The sequence below is a fragment of the Saccopteryx bilineata genome, chromosome 6 (genome assembly GCF_036850765.1).
Source record: "Saccopteryx bilineata isolate mSacBil1 chromosome 6, mSacBil1_pri_phased_curated, whole genome shotgun sequence".
Classification (NCBI taxonomy): Eukaryota; Metazoa; Chordata; class Mammalia; order Chiroptera; family Emballonuridae; genus Saccopteryx; species Saccopteryx bilineata.
Window position 1 is genome coordinate 204,533,622 of NC_089495.1, and position 18,370 is coordinate 204,551,991.

The following is an 18,370-nucleotide window of genomic DNA, read 5'->3' on the forward strand; positions in this document are numbered from 1 at the left end:
TCACCTGGGATCCCTCCTCTGTCTTGACAAGCTCTGTGGCCTAGCACTCATTTGCAGACCTGAGGGAGCAGCCAGCGTGTGGCTCTCAGAGTTGGGCCATGGCCGGGATGCCTCCAGCCCCCACAGCTTTTCCCGCTCCCTGCCTCCTTCCCTCCAGCCTCGCCCACCGGCCACCCGCAACCCTTCCACCCTGCAGCCAGAATGATCTTTCAGAAGCACAAATCCCAGCGTGGTCTTTCTCTGCCTGGAGAAAAATAGTGTTGGCTTCCTGCTGCCTTTAAGAAAAACGCCCAGGAGCCTCAGCCTGGTGTGGGGAGAGACCCCACTCTCACTGTGTCGTCTCCCTCCACCAGTCCTGCTTAAGTACCCTCTGCACACAGCCCCTGCTCAGGCCGAGAGTGCCCCCTGTTCTTCTGCCCGCCCACTATCCATCTAACGCGGAACAAGCGTCTGCTCTTTCTCCGACCCAGCTACTTACCTCCCTGTGGGGACCCTGCCGCTGGCCCTGCTGTCTCCCTGGGTCCCCTCTTGCCCCTTCCTCTTGGCGGCCCATTTTCCATGAGCAGCGGGGGGGGGGGAGATCCTTAGGAGATTGCTTTTTGGATGGTGTTACCCGCCTGCTCCCAAGTCCCTCCAGGGCTGCTGGTTTCACAGAGTAGTGCCACATCCCCTGTGCCCTCTCTCCAGCCACATTCTGCCCTTTCTCCACTCTCCACTCTCCACTGCCTCAGGTGCCACCACCTGGCCCGCCCACCGGCAGGCCTTGGCACCTGCTGTCTCCCCCTTCCTAGATGCTGTCAACCTCACTCCATCCAGGTCTCTCCTTCACCACCTGCCCACAGGTACAGATCACTTATTCGGGAGGTATGGCCTCAGGGTCTGCCCATGAGGGACTCGGTAGCCGCAGCGCCCGGCAGTGGTATCCCCCTTCACAATGGCAAAAATTCCACTCATCCTTTAAAGCCTGGCCCCAAACGTCACCATGTCACCTACTTCGTGAAGCCTTCCATCCTCTACACAGCCCCACACCCCGCCCTGGGTGTCTGAGGCCCCTCCCCTCCTGGGCATCCCCTGACAGTGGCAGCGGCAGCAGCAGCTCCATCCTGGCTTCCTGTGAGCTTTCTTTTCTCCCCTTTCTGTCTCCCACAGTCAGCACTATAATTATCACTGGATGGCAGGCTGGGCAGCATCACAGCGCAGAGAGATAACGTTCATGGAGCTGGTGCCCACTCTGTGCTGCGTCCTCTCCTTAAATCCTCACAACCCTGTGTGCAGGGGGGGGGGGCCTGTCCTGAGAGCCCCGCCTCAGAGAGAAGCCGAGGGAGGTCTAAAGGAGCCACGTCACATGCCCACGGCCACCCAGTAGATCTGCCACCAGAGAGCCGGAGCTTTTAATGAACAGTGGCAGTAACTTAGGTATAGCAGCACCTTCCACCTGCCCCTGTTCAGCCACTTCCTGCTCGTCCTAACTTTTATTGCAGCTCCACTTTATGGCTGGGGACACAGAAGCCCAGAGAGGTGAAACGGCTTGCTGAAACTCAGTAAGCTCGTGTAAGGAAGGGGAGTCGGAAGGGAACCCCTGCCGTCTGGCTCTGGGTCACACTCCCAAACCTCATGCTGTGCTAACAATTGTGACCTCCCTCTGACCTGCCTGGGAGGGTACCTGGGCATCCCCAGGTATTAGACAGCCTTCGGGTGGGTGGCCCAAGTTAGTGAGTGTGTCATGTATGAGGGGGAAGGCAAGCCAGGGGACATGGGACTGTACCCCAGCCATCCCAGAATTCTTATGCCTGGGAGCCCAAAGATGTGGCAGCCCCTCTTCCCACCCCACCGCACCCCACCCCACCCCACCCTTGTTGTCCAGACAGTCCCCAGGGAAGGACGAGATCCATAAACATGAGACTCCCCTTGGGCCCATGAGGGGCTCTGGGCACTGTACAAGTCCTCAATATTATTGCTTTATTGTCATTTAAATGGAGCCTGCCTCAAACAGGCCACCCAGTTCCAGCCACCAGCACTGGACAAAACCCCCATTGAAAAGCCAATTACAATCACTCCATCTAAATTGTCATGGATTTGTATAGAAAATTACATCTCCATTTAGTCCTGAAGCAACATCCTGGGCATGGACAGAGGGGAGGCTGGTCCATTTATCCCACCAGGCTCAGCGCGGGTGCCGCAGGCAGAGAGAAAGTCCAAGCTGCTGGGTCTTGGCCGGCCTGGGGAACAAAGGCCAGTTTGTGGGGGCCCAGAGAGAAGCTGGGCCTCTCAGGGCGGCTCAGATTCCAGGCCTGGGCTCGTGGACCCTGCACCGCCAGCTGGTCTCCCCTGCTGGCGGCTGTGGCCGGACGAGCTCCTGACAGCCGGCGTTAGGCAGCCGTCAACCCCGGCACCGTCGGAGCTGGCTTGGCTCACGTCCATGCTGCCAGGAAATGAAGGCAGTTTGGGAACACTGGCCTGGGATCCTGATATCTGAGTTTCTTTCATTCATTCATTCATTCACTCACTCATTCATTCATTCACAAGTTATTAAGTGCCTGCTTGGTAGGGTAGAAATGAGGTCTGGCATCTGAGTGTCCTGGGTTTGGGTTCCGGACTCTTTCCTCAAGTGGCTGTGAAGAACAGACCACTTTGTATATTCACATGGTTCTGAAGCTGTTGAGTACCTACTGTGTGTCAGAGAACAGGACACAAGGGTCCCGACCTTTGGTATCCTAAAGTCCAGTGGGGGGCCCGCTGTTTCACAAACCCTACGTGTTCTGAGGGGAGTAATCCGCGGATGACACAGGCTTTAGGGAGGAGCTATGTAAGGAGGCAGCTCGGGAGGCGTGACGCCCAGAGCAAGTGGCAAGGGTATTCCAGGCAGAGGCAACGGAGTGCGTGTGGGTGGGCGGTGCTGCAGGCTGGAGCGGCAGAGTGGGAGTGCGCGTGGGTGGGCGGTGCTGCAGGCTGGAGCGGCCGAGTGGGAGCGCGCGTGGGTGGGCGGTGCGGCAGGAGACGGGGTCGTGAGGGCGCCCTGGGAACTCCGTAGGCCTCTTCTCTGAGCCTCAGTTTCTTCATCTGCAAACATGGGGATGGCGACCTTCGCCTCCGGGGCGCAGGCGGGGGCTCAGGGAGATAATGTATTTAAGGTCTTGGCGGGAGCCGAGCACAGGATGCTGCTGGCTAGCTAAGATAGCCTCACTTAGAGGGCATTCTCTGTGGGCCAGAGAGAGACAAGGGCTCTGCGTGGTGTCGCTCGTTAACCCTCCCAACAGCCCGACGGGGGAGGGCTGTTCCCCCCATTTCACAGATCAGGAAATTGAGGGACCAGCATGGGTCAGCTCATTATTTGTTATTCTTCCAATCATTCGACATACAGGTTAGCCCAAGGCCTGGCACGGAGCAGACCCTCAACGGGTACTGGTTGAATCGGTGACCACATCAAGAAAGGGGTTGCTGGGTGAGCGTGGGGAGCTCGAGCGCTGATTTCTGTCTGTGTGCACAGGTGTGAGTGACCCTGAGACCGGACGTAACTGTCTGCGGAATTCCTACTGTGACTCTGTCCGGCGACTGGATGGTTGTGTGTGACTCCGAGTGCGGTGACTATGTCTGACAGTGTCACACACGGATGTTCTGGACCTCAGATGCCTGATGGCTGTGGGGACTCTGTCAGCCTGACTGTGTATGTGGCTGTGTATTGCTGTCTATCACTTGTCTGGGACCAAAGGGACACTTGGCACCCTTCCTGGGGCAGAATGGGCAGTCAGTCCAGAGGCGAGGACAGCAGAGTCCCCATACTGCCCCAGCCAGCCCCACCAGGCACACAGGCAGATGGAAAGAATGTTCTCACCGGGGCGGGCGGGTGGCTGCCCCACCAGGGACTGCTCTGTGCAGAGAAAACAAGTTCTTCTGGTATCAGCTCAAGTTTGGCAGGAAGTGGCTTTTGGGTGGCAGGAAGTTGGATTCAGCTCATATCAGCCCCGGCCGAGGGGCAGGAGAGCAGTTATCTGGGGTTAAACAGAGAACCGAGAAGCAGGGCCCCTACACCCCATGCCCGATAGAGCTGTGGGCACAGCCCACCTCTCCTGGTCATTCAGGGTGATGGGTGGGGAAGGGGGAAGGCTTGTAAAGAAGAGTGGCCTTCCATCAAGTGGCCATGAGGTCCCAGACCCCAGATAGAACTCATCATCCAACTTCCATAACCCCCATTTAGCAGTTGCGCAGACGGAAACTCTTAGAGGCAGCAACTTGCCTGAGGTCACCAGGACAGGTGGAGAGAAAGAGAGGAGAGAGGCTGCAAGAAATTTACAGTTATCTAGAGATAAGCATAAACCAGGACAGAGAGCGAAGAAGAGAGGGGAGACGGGAACGGGATAAAATAGTTGAATCAATGCAGAGAACAATGAGGCTACAGCAATGGGAAAACTTCTGGGGTGCCCATTGCCCACCAGACTCTCATGCGACATCCCAGCTGACCTTGGAGATACTGAACCCATTTTGCAGATGAGGAGAGTGAGACCCACAGAGCCTCCCTCGATGGCTGAGCCAGGCCTGGAGTCCAGGTCTGATTCCGAAGCCCCTGGCCTTTCAGGGCAGGCCCCTGTGACCAACTTCTAGGGAAGGGCAGTGAGTGCACTAAAATAGATGCCCAGTCCCACAAGCCCATTTGCCTGGGTGTGCTGTTGAGGGATTCACTCAGTTGGTCAGTGGAGAGCCAGGGTTCAAACCTGGGCAGGGTGGCTGCAGAGCTCACATGCTTAGCCATGTGACAGGGTGTGCCCAGCCCTATGCCTGAGCAGGCAGAGAAAACCATGGCCCTGCCCTCAGGCTGAGACCCGAGGGTCCAGCTACTGATCTAAAGACCAAAAGCTACACCTGGCGAGAAACCGAGTCTCCTAACCCCTAGCCCCAGACGTCCTGTGCCCCCCACCCAGCCCCCCACCGGAGCCCCTGGGGAGTGGGGCCACGGGTCCTTCTGTTCTCATCCCAAAAGCAGCATCCAAGCTGTTCCCTGGCTGAGATGCTGATTTGAAGCTCAGTTTGCATGTCGTTTGCACATTACTCAGCGCGTGTCAGGAGGTACGAACATCTCCCTTTCGGGGGAGGGCTGCTGGGCCCCCCTGCCCTCATCCAGACAGCAAAAATGCCAGCCGGCTAGACAGGGAGCTGCGCCCTGGCCTCTGACAGCAGCCGCCTGCTTCCACCTCCCCCACTCCCTCCTGGAGCCAAATTTAGGCAGCTCTGCTACTGAGAGATGGGGAAAGCCTAGGCAGGAAACGGTGAGGTTGGAAGCAGCTCGGCCTTGGCAGCCCCAAGGGTGCCCCTGTCCCTAAAGCCTTGGGCACAGCCTCCCCCCACCCCCATCCCTCCTCCCACAGGAATGCAGGCTGGGTTAGAGAACGCTGGGTTCTTCGCTGTAGCCCAGGGTGCTGGCTACTCTGGCGATGATGAGGGAGGAGGGAGAGATGGAGGGAGGGAGGAGGTCATGGCCAGGGCAGTGGGGAAGGGATCAGATAGCCTCCTCCTGCCCCAGACACCGCTGCCACTGGGGACAGAGCCTGCTCTGCGTCGCAACACTTCCTGCCCCTCCTTGGCATGCCCCCCGCCCAGGTCTGATCGTGGAGTTGGGGGTAGCAGGCACAGCTGGGCCTGTGGGGACTGAGCTCCCCCACCAAAGACCCCAGCAGGTCATCTCTTTGGACTAGCCTTTGGCCTAGTGGTCTTAGTTTCCTACCTGGGAAGTGGAGAGGCTGGCCTAGAACGATTTTCAAGTGGCTACCCACGCTGAGAGCAAGGGTTTCTGGGAGGCCTGGCAGAAATTAGGGACATGGCAGTGGCTTAAGGCCTAGAAACTTAGATCTAAGATTTCTCAGGTATGACTAAGAGAGGCAGACCCTTACTGATGCCAGAACAGGACGTGGATGGCTGAACAGTGAAAAAAGACCTAGACTACATTTCAGCCACCAGGAGTGGACTTAATAGTGTCCAGTCGCTGGGAGCATGGACCAAGGGGTCTGACTGCCTGGGTTTGGATCCCAGTCCCGCTCCTTCAGCTTTCCGTGCCTCGGTTTCCTCACCTGTAAGATGGGGATAACAAACCTCCCAGGGCTGCTGGGAGAGTAAAATGCGGCTGTGAGTGTTTGGTGCACAAGAAAAAGCACCACGATGCCAGCCGCCAGTGTGACTGTTTTGTTTCCTTGAGTGGTTGAGAGCGGCACCCCCCTCACGCGGAGCTATAACGGATGTGAACACGATGAGGAGGCGCTGTAGCTTGGGGTGGTTAAATGGGCACGGGGATGGGGTTCAAGTTTGTATGACCCAGGACAAATGGCCACACCCCGCTGCGCCTTGGGCGGGGAACTGCAAAGGCGCCTGCCGCAGAGGGTCTGTGAGGATTACACAGATCAGGCTTGGCACAGCGCCTGGCAGAAAGCGGGCGCTCCCTGAAGGAGAGCTGGCCAGATCGAATGGTACCGCCCCGCACAAAGGACAGGTGGGCAGCGTCCCGAGGGTGGCGGGGCGGGAGCAGGGCAGGTGCGCCGGGAATGGGAGAGGCGGGACTGGGAGAGGGGGAACGCGAGGGCGGGAGGGCTCGCGCGCGCGCGCGCGCGAAGCAGGTGCGCGGGGAGTGGGCGGAGTCCCGCGCGGGCGTGGTCTCCAGGTGAGCGGGCGCGCGCCCGGAGACGGGGTGGCGCGGCGCGCGGCCCGCCGCGGGAAAGCGTCCCTGTGTCTTTAACGCCCTCCTCCCCGCTCCCCCCCCGCCCCCTTTGTGCGCCCCCCCCAGCCGGGCTGCAGCCGCGGAGCTGTTCCCCCTGCACTGACAGCTGGTATCTAATTACTGTGTGAGAATGGAAAGTCAGGCTGTCCCAGCTCGGGGGAGAGGGGATTAACGTCTCCTGCAGAATACACTTCCTCTGGTGGGTTGCCATGGTTACTCTCATTACCTGCCTGCCCGCGAGGAGCCCGCGCGAGCCGCTCTAGCAGGCCCGCCGAACCCGGGCCCCGCGCGTGCTCGCGCTCGCTCTCTCCCGCCCCTCCCTGCCGAGGCGCACGCGCGTGCGCGGTAGGGGGGCGCGCGAGCCGCCTCATCCCCGCCCCGCCCCGCGCCGGGCGCCAGGAGCCCCGCCCCCGGTCCCGCGGCCCCCGCCCAAGCAGCTGTCAGAGGCGCGCGCGGCCCGGCCGGCCCCAGCGCGCGCTGTCAACAGTCATTAGCTTGCGGGCCGCTCCCCTCCCTTGCGGCCCATCCTCTACCCTCATCCCGCAGCCCGGGGTGGGGCCCCGCACCTGGGGCCCCTGCTTGTTAGCGCTCCCCGGCCGCCTGCCGAGGCCCTGGAGGGACCCGCCCTCGGGGCCTGCTTGGCTCAGGGCCGCCCTGTTCCTCCTAGAACTCCCCTTCTCTCAGTGACCCCATTTACTGTCCTTGGTCCCGGCTCCTCCTAGGGAGGCGGGTCCCCAGAGTCCTGGAGCGCGACCCTCCAGAGTACTGGTGACAGTGGTCATTTTGGGGTGTCTCGCCCAGGGCGGAGGCTATTTATGTATCATTTGGGTTCCCGCCGCCGCCCTGTAAAGGCGGTGAAAGCCACTGTACCTATTTTGTCACCTCAACACAGGAAGAAAGTGAGGCCCAGGCAGGTCAGGCCCTTGTTCAGGGCCAGGGATGAATTGTCTCCAGGCCTGTGACTTTATTCTTAGAGTACCCCTTCCCTCCTGACACCACAGGCCCAGAATACCAGCAGCCAGCCAGGCCCTGCCCTTGTCCCGCTGGAGAGGGCCATTAGCTGCTCCTTCCCTCCATCCCTTAAACCTGGGCCACTGCCCCTCTCCTGCCAAGAGGGGGACACTTTGGCCACTGCACCCCTTCTCTTTCTTCCCTTTCCTCCGCCTCCCCCTTTCCAGACATCCTAGAGTTAACCAAAAAAAAAAAAAAAGGAAAAAGAAAATTATTCAGAGCTGCTCGAAAGATATGGCACCCCTCAAAGGTAGCACTGTTATTTGGGGGGCTGATCCCGGGCACCTTCCTCTGTGGCCTCGGGTGTGCGTTTGGGTCCCCGGCGTGATTTGAAAGAAGACGGAGATGCAGCGAAGCAGAAAGGAGGTCTTGGAATATGTGAGGCCCGTTCCAGATGGCAGGTGCGACGCGGTGGCGGCTTGGCACTAACAGTTGGAGATTGTGCACAGGGGTGGAGAAGAGGCAGGTGCTACATTGAGTCGTCAGCGCCTTGTTTATGTATTTATTTATTTATGGGGGTGCCTCATCCCTCTGCCCCGTGCAGACCTACAGACAGAGCTCAACGCAACTGTGGGTCCTAAGATTCTGGTGTGAATAAAAAGATTTTGGAGGTTTTTTATTTTTAATTTTTTATTTTGTTTGGTTTTGGTTTTGGTTTTCCAGTCCACAGTCGGTGGTATTCATCATCGAGAGAAAGGCAAATACTGTCTTTGTCCCCCATTTAAGCGATGCCCTCATCTCAGTCGTCGGATTGCCCTTTGCAAATGACGACTCTTGGGGATTCCGAGGAGGCAAGAGTTCTGGAGGTTTGGGAGAGGGTCTTCATTCTGGTTTTCTGTTCTGTGTGTTGTCTCTGTTTTGTGTGGTTTTCACATTTCTCTCCACCTCGTTTTCTTTCCACCTGAGGGCTCTGCAGGAGGCTGACTCCTCCCTTTGGCTCCTCCTTCGGTCCTGCCAGGAGTGGGAATGGGACTTTGTAGGAGCACCCCCCAAACTGCTCCCCAAGCTTCCAAACCGCTGGTCCGGCCTGATTTTATTCAAGCGTGGTTTGAGGGACAGGAGAAGTCAGGAGGAGCGTGCAGCTCATATTTGCAGTCGCCTCTGCCTGTCATCTCAGCCTCTTAGCCGCCCGGCCCAGATGGGCTGGGGCGGCCCCACGGCCTCTCAGTTGTGCGGTCAACCCCCTGAAGTGCTGGGCTCCCACACACACGTGGTTGCCGGAGGCGTATTTCCGCTGGGGTGGGTTCTGCCGAAGGACCTTCTCTGAGGGCAGTCTCCTTGATCTGTACGCCTTGTCTTGTCGCGGGCTGGATCTGAAATGCACCAGAGGGTACCTCCTACGGACATGCTCTGTGGTTTCTTCCTCTGCTGTAGGAGCCTGGTTAAGAAATGTCCCCGCTCTTAGCCATATCCTCCCAACCATGGCTTCTTCATCGCTGGAAGGCGTATGCCACTAATATAGTGATGGCGGTGCCCTAACCGGCACCCTGGTGGCCCGAAACAGCCAGCCCAGCTCGATAAGTAGTATATAACTTACCACCATCAGGTGGCTTTGGAGTTCCAATAGAGAGGACAGAACCATAATCCATTAGCATTTGGACCTCACCTGCCAGGAAGGGCAGGGGTCCATTTACTTGGCTTCGCGGGAGACAGACAAGAGGCATGCGGATTCTGGAGCTCACCTGAGGGTTGGCTCCCGACAGCAGCCCCGGAGGCTGCCCTGGCATGGGCCTGTCCCGTGGCCTCGTAAGACCACTAGGCCATTCACTCCCCGGTGGGTCTGCCGCCCTGGACGCAGCAGCCTTCCTTGTGCTGCGTGGTCGGATCATTTGAGGAGCGTGAGGAAGCCAGGGGAGACTTGTCAAGGGATGACCTGCTTAAGAATTAATTAACTGTGCCAGGGAGGACTTAAAAAATCTGGCGCTGGCATGCCAGGCACTGCTGGCCTTTTCCAGTCATGATCTACATCAAGTTTCTGGGCAGGTGTTTCTGAATTTATACCAATGTTGCCCAATACGGTTCTTTCGTTCTCACCACTAGGAAGATTGGCCTTCACTGGAGAAGGAAATATTAGTATGTTAGGCCTGGAAGCACATGTCTGTGTTTAATGAGTCAGTGCCAGTTTCCCTAGTCGTTTACCTTCCTTGTCTAAGTCCTGGAGACAGTCCAGTCGCCAGTTCTCAGTAGCTGCTGCGCACCAGGATTATTTGATGCCTTCTAACACCTCCCCCCCCCCGCCCTCCAATTCTGTAGATCTTGTGGGGGGCCTGAGAATGTGCATTTCTAACAAGTTCCCAGATGACGCTGATGCGAGTGGCCTAGGGACTCCAACTTGGAGGACTGCTGTTCCAAAGATTTTGAAATCGCAGTAGTATTTTTTTTTTTTGTATTTTTCTGAAGCTAGAAACGGGGAGAGACAGTCAGACAGACTCCCGCATGCGCCCGACCGGGATCCACCCGGCACGCCCACCAAGGGCGACGCTCTGCCCACCAGGGGGCGATGCTCTGCCCCTCCGGGGAGTCGCTCTGTTGCGACCAGAGCCACTCTAGCGCCTGGGGCAGAGGCCAAGGAGCCATCCCCAGCGCCCCGGCCGTCTTTGCTCCAGTGGAGCCTCGGCTGCGGGAGGGGAAGAGAGAGACAGAGAGGAAGGAGGGGAGGTGGAGAAGCAAATGGGCGCTTCTCCTATGTGCCCTGGCCGGGAATCGAACCCGGGTCCCCTGCACGCCAGGCCGATGCTCTACCGCTGAGCCAACCGGCCAGGGCCCTCAGTAGTATTTAAGTAGACATTTGGTGATGTCTTCCGTGACTGGCAACCTGGCCTTTAGCTTAGAGCCCCAAAGGGCTTGGGTTTAAGAAAGACAGTGTTGTCCGAGAAAGTTAGGAACCCCATGAATTAAAAAAAAAAAAATAATCGCCACGTCTGGGTGTCGTGGGCCTGGGTCTGGCCCGACTGTGTGGAGTTGGCTGATTCCAAAGGATGGAGTGTGTTACCATGGTGATATTCTTCCCCATGCAGCAAGGCCCCAGAGGTCGGTCCTTCCCGACGGGCCGTGTGGCTTCTCTTTCACGGCTTTTCCCAAGGGCTGCTGCAGGGTTCCGTGCCATCATTCCCGGTTGGTGTTCCCGGGAAGCTGGGGGTCGTCAGGAGGCCCCAGGCCCCCTCCTTATCCAGCCCGTAGATGAAGTGAAGCTTCCTTTGTCAATCCGGGACCCAGCTTGCTGAGGGCAGCGGATGAGGTTCAGCTCATCGGGGTACAAAGCAGAAGTGGTTGGCAGGGCCTCCCAGAGCTGTGGGGAAGGTGCTTGCTGCTCCTTTAATTAGCAGCCCTGGCCTTGCAGAGGTGTGTCTGCATTCTCAGCTTGGGAAGGCACGCCTCTCCTTCAGCGTTCAGCATGAAGGTTATTACCTCTGCGGATGCAGGGCATGGCAGCGATGCCTGTGGCACGTGACCGCCGGGGGATTTCTTTGTTCTCCTGCCAGGGTTCTCCTTGAAGGCCACACAGATATCCTGGTGTTCTTCCCTTGGGGCGTAGCATGCATGGTGTCCAGGTGGCCCGCCCAGCAGAGGACAGGTCAAGGTGTGGCTCTGCATACCTTGTGCGAGCTGAATTCTAGCTGGTACGGGCCTTCTCCTTTCCTGTGTACGTCTATCTCCGCACTTAGAGATAGACCCGGTCACAGGACCCAGGTTTGAACATCAGGGGGCGTCACCGTCCGTTTTTAAACAGAGCTACAAAAAAAAAAATGCTCCCCTGAAGTGTTTCTCTGGGATGGCTTCACAGCCACATTGGACTAGGTGCAGGGCTGTCGGTCACCTGTGTCTGCCCAAGAGTGGACGTGGGAAGCTGGGACAGACGCAGGGCAGGCGCCGGGCAGTGTTTCACTGTTTGATCGGGGTTGGTTAGTTACACCTTGGCTTTAAGAAAGTTTATTCCAAGTTTGTGTGACAGCCAAAGCGTGTTATTTAGGACATAAAGAAGACCGTGCATCTCTCTCCGTGGTGGGTGTCACCTTGGGGGACCTGTTCTATAGCCTGAATGGGTCAGAGGGGCCAGAGATAAGAGCAGAGCAGGTGCCTAGACATAAAATGTTCAAACTCGGTGGGGCCAAAGGGAAGAGATGGACACTTACCAGCCTGTATGCAGCCAACGGCCTGAGGCGTACATGCTCACGGAATCCTTAGAACCTCGACCGGGACTTTTTAGGCCTGTTTCACAGGTGAGGAAACTTGAGTTTCAAGAGGTCAGGAAGTGACCTGCCCAAGGTCACCAAGCTGATTCAGGAGAAATTCCCATCTCATCTATCTACAAGGTGGTCTTTTTGTGTGTGTGTGACAGACAGAGAGAGAAGGACAGAGAGGGAACAGGGACGGACAGACAGGAAGAGAGAGAGATAAGAAGCATCAATTCTTCATTGCGGCTCCTTAGTCTCCTTAGTTGTTCACTGATTGCTTTCTCATATGTGCCTTGATGGGGGGGGGGCAGTGGCTACAGCAGAGCAAGTGACCCCTTGCTCAAGCCAGTAACCATGGAGTCATGTCTATGATCCCACGCTCAAGCTAGCGACCCCACACTCAAGCTAGTGAGCCCGCTCTCAAGCCGGTGACCTCGGGGTTTCAAACCTGGGTCCTCCGTGTCCCAGTCTGACGCTCTATCCGCTGCGCCACCGCCTGGTCAGGCTACAAGGTTGTCTTTCACCAGACTTCCTTTCTCCGTTCCCTTCTCACCAAGTCGCATCTCCCTTTTCCGGAAGTACCTGTGGCCTGGAATGCTTTTATGGGCAGAGAGGGCTGTGGGATCGGTGCTACGTGCTACGTGTAGACTGCATTTATTCGTCTTCGTAGCTCAGGGGAAAGGTGCTTCTGTTGTTCCCATTTTCCAGATAAAGAATCTGAGGCTCAGAGAAGCAACATACCTGCTCGGGGTCATACAGCCACTTAAATGACGGGACCTTATTCACAGTAAGAAAGGGTGACACTGTCTTGTCCGGCTGTCGCGTGGGACTGGTCAGCCATTTGGTAGTTGCTTACTGAGTCTGCGCAGTGTCCGGCCTCATTCTGGGTGCCGGGAGCGGACGGGCCTTGAGCAGGATCCTTTGAGGGAGGGGGGGGATTATCTTGGAAATTTGTATTTCAGGAACTTTTAGAGAAAAGCCTTTTTTCCCAAATTCCACCCCTGGCTTCCTCTTCTTCTCTGAAGCCCCCCACCCCCCAGAGCCCTTCCAGGGGTGAAGATAGCTGAGAGCCAGGTGTGCCCGAGCCTGTGTGCAGACCTTGCCCTGTGAATGGGGAGCTCACGGAGCGGCCCAGTCCCTCAGGGACCTTGCACCAGCCTGCATCCCCCGGCATGCCGCTCTGCAGCCCCCCCACCTCTCCGTGCCAGCACCCCCCCACTTAGGGGAGGGCAGGTGTCAGCCCAGCGGCAGCCCTTCACTGTTGAAAGACCCCGTCTCAGTCCTGGCGCACCTCGTGGGGCCCGCTAACAGCCCTCGTGCCCGCCTGCCGCCTCCGCGCGGCCTCATGACTCTGGTCCTCCACATGGCACACAAAGAGCCCGGGCCGTGGCCGTTGCCGGCGCTCAGCGGCTGGAGCGGGGAGGGCGGGCCGTGGTGAGAGCTGTTCTGAGAGGCCCGGGCGGAGGCAGGAGTCACCCAGGTGATCCGAGCCGGCCCCCTGGGACCCCTGCCCAGGCCTGCAGTGAAAGGTTACTGCTAATTGGCGAGCTCCTGATGGGCCGCATCTATTTAGCGCCCCCCCCTCCCTGGAGACTTCCAGGATGGTCTTGGCACAGCGTGTGACTCCAGAGCGCCCCGCCGGAGTCTGGCACAATCTGTCTGAAATTGTGAACACGGAGCCTCTCTTGTTGTTGGTTTTTTTTGTTTTTTTAATTTGTATTAGCGTTGTTGTCTTCCCTGCCCATTGTTTCTGGTAGATTTGGTAGCGGTTGCCACCCTGACTCTGGAGCCTCCTCCCTGGGGCCCTTGCAATGGGCTCCTTCCACTACCCCCCCCCCCCCGCCCTCGGCTCTACCATCAGGGGCCTCGCTGGGGTCAGGGAGCGGCGCCGTCCTGCCCCCGGACCCGCTGCCAGGCCTCGGGGTCCAGCTCTCACCCCGCCATCATCCCTGACACTAACGCAGCTTGTCCACCCTGTCGCAGGGGGCAGATGGCCTGTCGGAGCCGGAGGGCATCTCTCTGAAGCGGGTCGCTGTGGTGGAAGATTTCTTTGACATCATCTACTCGATGCATGTGGAGAGCTCAGCAGAGCCAGGCAAAGCCCCCAAGCACGCCGGGCAGAAGAAAACCTACCGAGCGGTGAGCTTTCTGTCCCTTTGCCTCTGCCGGCCGCCCCAGGCCTTGGCAGGAGGCCACGGGCTCCACACATGCTGGGTGGGAGGGGGGCGGGGCAGGGAGCTGAGGCGTGATGAAACGGCCTTTGGGGACCCAGGGGGGCACATGGGGCAAGGGCAGGGCAGCCAGAGATGGCTCACGGGGCCAGGGGGCGGGTTCTGTGGTCTGAGCACAAAGGAGAAGCAGGTTGAAGGGAGTGAGAGGGAGGGGAAGAGAGGGAAGGATGGGGGCCGGAGGGAAACCTTTCTCTCCCCGTTTCTGCTTCACTCACCCCCACACACACCAGTCCCTTGCAGCCTGCTCTGGGGGTGGGGGGAGTGGGGGAGGGGGAGGGGAAGGGGGTGGCTACATAATGCTAATGGCAAGGCCAGACACTTCCACGGTGGACGACACCTGCTCTGTGCCGGGCCTGTCCTGAATGCTCTCTGTGTGTGAGTGTTTTCTGTCCCCTACCGCCTGGTGAAGTCCGTCCTGGGAGTTCCCCAGGAGAAGTCTGAGGACCTGGTCCCAAGCCTCAAGGCCAGCAAAAACCAAGACACAAAGCCAAGACAGAAATGCCTCCCCAACTAGCTTTGAGGGAACACAAACCAAGATACCTGGGAGGTTCGGCAAAGGCACCTCCAGATGCTGGGCTAAGCCAGGGGGGCTTCATGGGGAAGGGGACCCATTAGCCGGCAGTCTAAGCCTTGGGCAGGCAGGAGGGAGCAGAGCCAGCTCGATGGTGATGGGTGGGCAACGTCACACGTGGGGAGGGTGGCCCGAGCAGGAGGGACCTGCCTGAGTTCTGGTCCCTTCTCCCTCTGGAGTCTCTTCATCGTGGCTTGGGCACAGCTTTGAACCGCGTGTCTAGTGCCCGTTGCTAAACCAGGGAAGCCAGGCACGTTACACTCTTCAAGCCTGACAGCAGCCCTGTGACGAACCATGGTCCCATTTCACAGTTAGGGAGAGTGAGACCCAGAGAGCTGAGCACACTTGTCTAAGGTCACACAGCCCCTGAGTGGCAGTCAGCCAGTGACCTCACGCCCCCTCCGTGGCCACTTTCCCTTTGGCTCCGTGGAGACCTGTCCCTCCATGACCGGTTTCCCCACCCAAGGAAGGTGGGACGCCCCCCACACCACCTTCCTTGTATAGACGGCCCTGGACTGTGGTGGAGGTGGCCCGTGTAAGTCCACACTTCCTTCGAACTTCCTGATTTTTAAAAAAATCCAATAATCAGATGTGTCCTTGTCCTCAGAAGATGGCCTTTGCCCTGAATGAGTCTTAAGGCTGGACCCTTGTGCCAGGGACCTCGGGGCGATGAGGACCAGGCTAAGGGAGGCAGGGGAGGGCGACCCAGCGGGCCACCCTGTCCTGCTCCTGAGAACGTGCGGGAAACGACCTGTGGGCAGGGAGTTCTGAGGGTATTTCCACGAGAGGGTCATGGGCCCAGGGAGGGATGCCCGGGCGGGGGCCACGGTGGGCCCTTCGGTATCGATGCGCCCCAGATGCGGCACCATTGCTCAGCGATGGAGAGGCGGGCAACCTGGGGCAGGCCCTGTGCTCAGACAGCGTGCCCTGGGCACCAGCTCCCTGAGCCTTGACGCACCTGCAGGTGGTAGGAGTGAAGCGGGCGCTGTTGTCCCCATTTTACAGATGAGGAAGTCGAGGCTCAAGAGAGACGTGCAGTCTGCCTGCGGTCTCCCCGCGGACACGCAGAGCCAGGCAGCTGGCCCCAGGGCCCGCGTGCACCCTGACCGCGGGCAGCCTGCCCTTCCGCAAACGCCTGAGGGCAGCTCGGAAGGCCAGTGACTTCCTGCTGCCCCAGGTGGACGAGCTGGAGCCGGCCAGACTGTGGGATTCACTGGGGCCCCTCGGCACCCAGCACCGAGCTCACCTGCGGGCACTCCCTGCATATTGATGGAGGCCGGGGGCCGTGGCCTCCACCGTGCCGTGGGGAGGCGGGGAGGGCAGAGCCGGCTGGTCCTGGTGGCACCCGGCGTCCCTGGGCCAACCGAACGGCCAGCCCTTTGCTCTGCGTTTCCTGGCTTCCTGTCCATATGCCTGCCGCGTGCCCCACTTCCCGCTGCCCAGCCTGGAGCTGGCACATGACTGGCGGCGAGCCAGCTGGGCTGCGCGCAGAGCTGGAATTTCAGCAGCAGGGCCAAGGCCGAGTGGAGCAGGCCAGGGCCCCCCTGCAGTGGGTGTGAGGCCTGGGGGGGGGCTGCCGTACCCCCTCCCCACCCCCGTGCGCCTCCTCTCCCCCCCATCCCCATCTGTCACCCTTTCCCTTTCTGGGGGCTGGGGGTGGTGCCTGGGCGGTTTTGTCCCCCTCTTTTCATCTGCTGCATATCTTCAGCTCAAGCCTAGCCAGCTCTTTCCCCTCACTGGTGGACGCACCCCAGTCCACCCGGGCCTGTGAAAAGGGAGCCCCCCAGGAAATTGTGCGACGGCTACAGGGAGGCCCCGCCTGGCACAGCCGGGTTGGCCTCAGGCTCTTGGCTGAGGTGTTCAGGGGCCTGTCTCTCTGTGTTTTGCCAAACCTGAATCCGGGATGGCCCCGTTGTCTCCTGGGACTTTCGGGTCCTTACAGGCCTGGGCTCACCCGTGGGAGGCAGGGAACTGGGAAGGAGATGGGTGAACTTGTTCAGGGCATTGAAAGGGGCACATTCTTCAGTGAGGAGGAAAAAGAACTTTCTAGCATCTACCACTGTTCAGCAGCAGATCAGGATCAGGCAATGATCTCTCTGAAGCTGGAGGTCTGTGAACCCGCAGTGGGTGCCCATATGTAAGGGCTAATATGGGGGGGGGAGTTCCCACTTTGGATAGGAAGCCCCTGCCTTCCTTTCTGCTTCTGATGCAGTGTTACCCAAGGGCCAGAGGCTCCCGGGAGGTCTTGCCACTGCCAGGGGCTGGACTGGGCTTTTCTGGTGGACGCACCCATCTGGGTTAGAGCGAGCCCGGTGGCTTCCTCCCTCGCTGCCAGGGTGCTGGTTGGCTGGATCAGGTTCCCCAGGCCGGGTCTGGACACCCAGCCTGCTCTGGAGTTGAGGCCAGATGTGGTGAGGGAGAGCTCCTCCAGGCCCACCACGTGCTAATCCACCCGCAGGGCAGAAGGAGGATCTTGTCGAGTGGTGCAAATCCCCCCGATTGGCCTCATCTGTCTTTGTCCGCTTCCGAGCCGGGGAGCGGAATGGAGCCTCACAAGTCAGCGACTCTGCAAATAGCTTCTGCTTCTCCTGCCAGCAAAACCTCTCTCGGTTTTTACCACTAGAAAAAAACGTAAAAGGCAAATACATCTGTGGGTCCCAGGGGCCCAGCAGGAGGCCCCGAGGAAAGCAAGGTAGCCGGGCCGCCCAGGGCCGCCCAGGGAAGCGAGGTGGGGGCAGGGGTCCCCAAGCGTCCCCTCCTTCAACACTGCAGCTCTGTCTTTCTCTGTTTTATGTTTGGGGCTTCAGCATGTAAGAATCTATTTCCAGAACAGTGCCTATGGCTCTAAAACTATCTGAAAGCCACCATCCTCCTGACTAGAGCATCCACTGGGAGTGTCTTCCTCATTTCAACTCCACCTGTGGTCCTGTGGCCGTGGGCATCTGTGCAGTCAGACAGAAATGGAGGTTCCATGGCTCATGTGGACAATCCGGGGTGGGGGCGTGGTGAGCCAAAGGATGCCTGCAGAGGGTTGCAGGCCCCGGTGTGGGGCGGCGTCCTCCTGACTGTGTGGGTGTCTACGGCAGGGCCGCGCTGGGCTCACTCCCCAGGAGCTCTTACCAAGGCTGCAGACATGGCAGCCGTGCAGGGCAGGGCTTCCCTTCCTGGCCTTCGGACAGCGCCAAGGCCTTCTCACCTATCTGCCCCATGGAATGCAGGGCTGAAGGGGGTGTGCCCAGCACCCCCCACCCCCCACCTCCTCCGCATGGGGCGCTCTGGCCAGCCTCTGCAGACTGCTGGGTCTCTGCGGGGCCAGGACCGCTGGGGCCACCATTCCGGCCCCTGGTCAGAGCTCTCTCTGGGTACAGTGGTGGGACCCTCCGTAGGCCAGAGGGCAGCCTGCAGCAGAACAGCCAGGCCAGGAGGGCCCTCCCCGAACCCTGTTAACACGCGTTTCTCTGCCCAGCAGCGGGGGAACTCCGCGGAGAGAAGCAGGGCTGTCTGTCCCCTAGGGTAGAAACCTCCCTTCCTTTTTCCGGCAGACTGGGACCCTCCCCCGCAAGTCCTCTGCTCAGCCATTCAGAGGCCTGTCCCGGGATGCCGCACCTCGGGCACCCACAAGGTCATCTGTTGGCCCGAGTCAGCCATAGCCTCCCGCTTTGCCAGGCAGACGCCCTTCTGC

The 18,370-nt window shown here is 59.2% G+C and overlaps 1 protein-coding gene across 1 annotated transcript in view; it reads left to right on the forward strand.

The window, feature by feature from the left end:
* The window catches only part of NOL4L (nucleolar protein 4 like), a 130,627-nt gene that overhangs the window by 36,989 nt on the left and 75,268 nt on the right, over positions 1 to 18,370 (forward strand). The window contains exon 2 of the mRNA XM_066234255.1: positions 13,870 to 14,025. Coding sequence (XP_066090352.1) covers positions 13,870 to 14,025 — 156 coding nt within the window. The remainder of the gene's footprint in view (positions 1 to 13,869; positions 14,026 to 18,370) is intronic.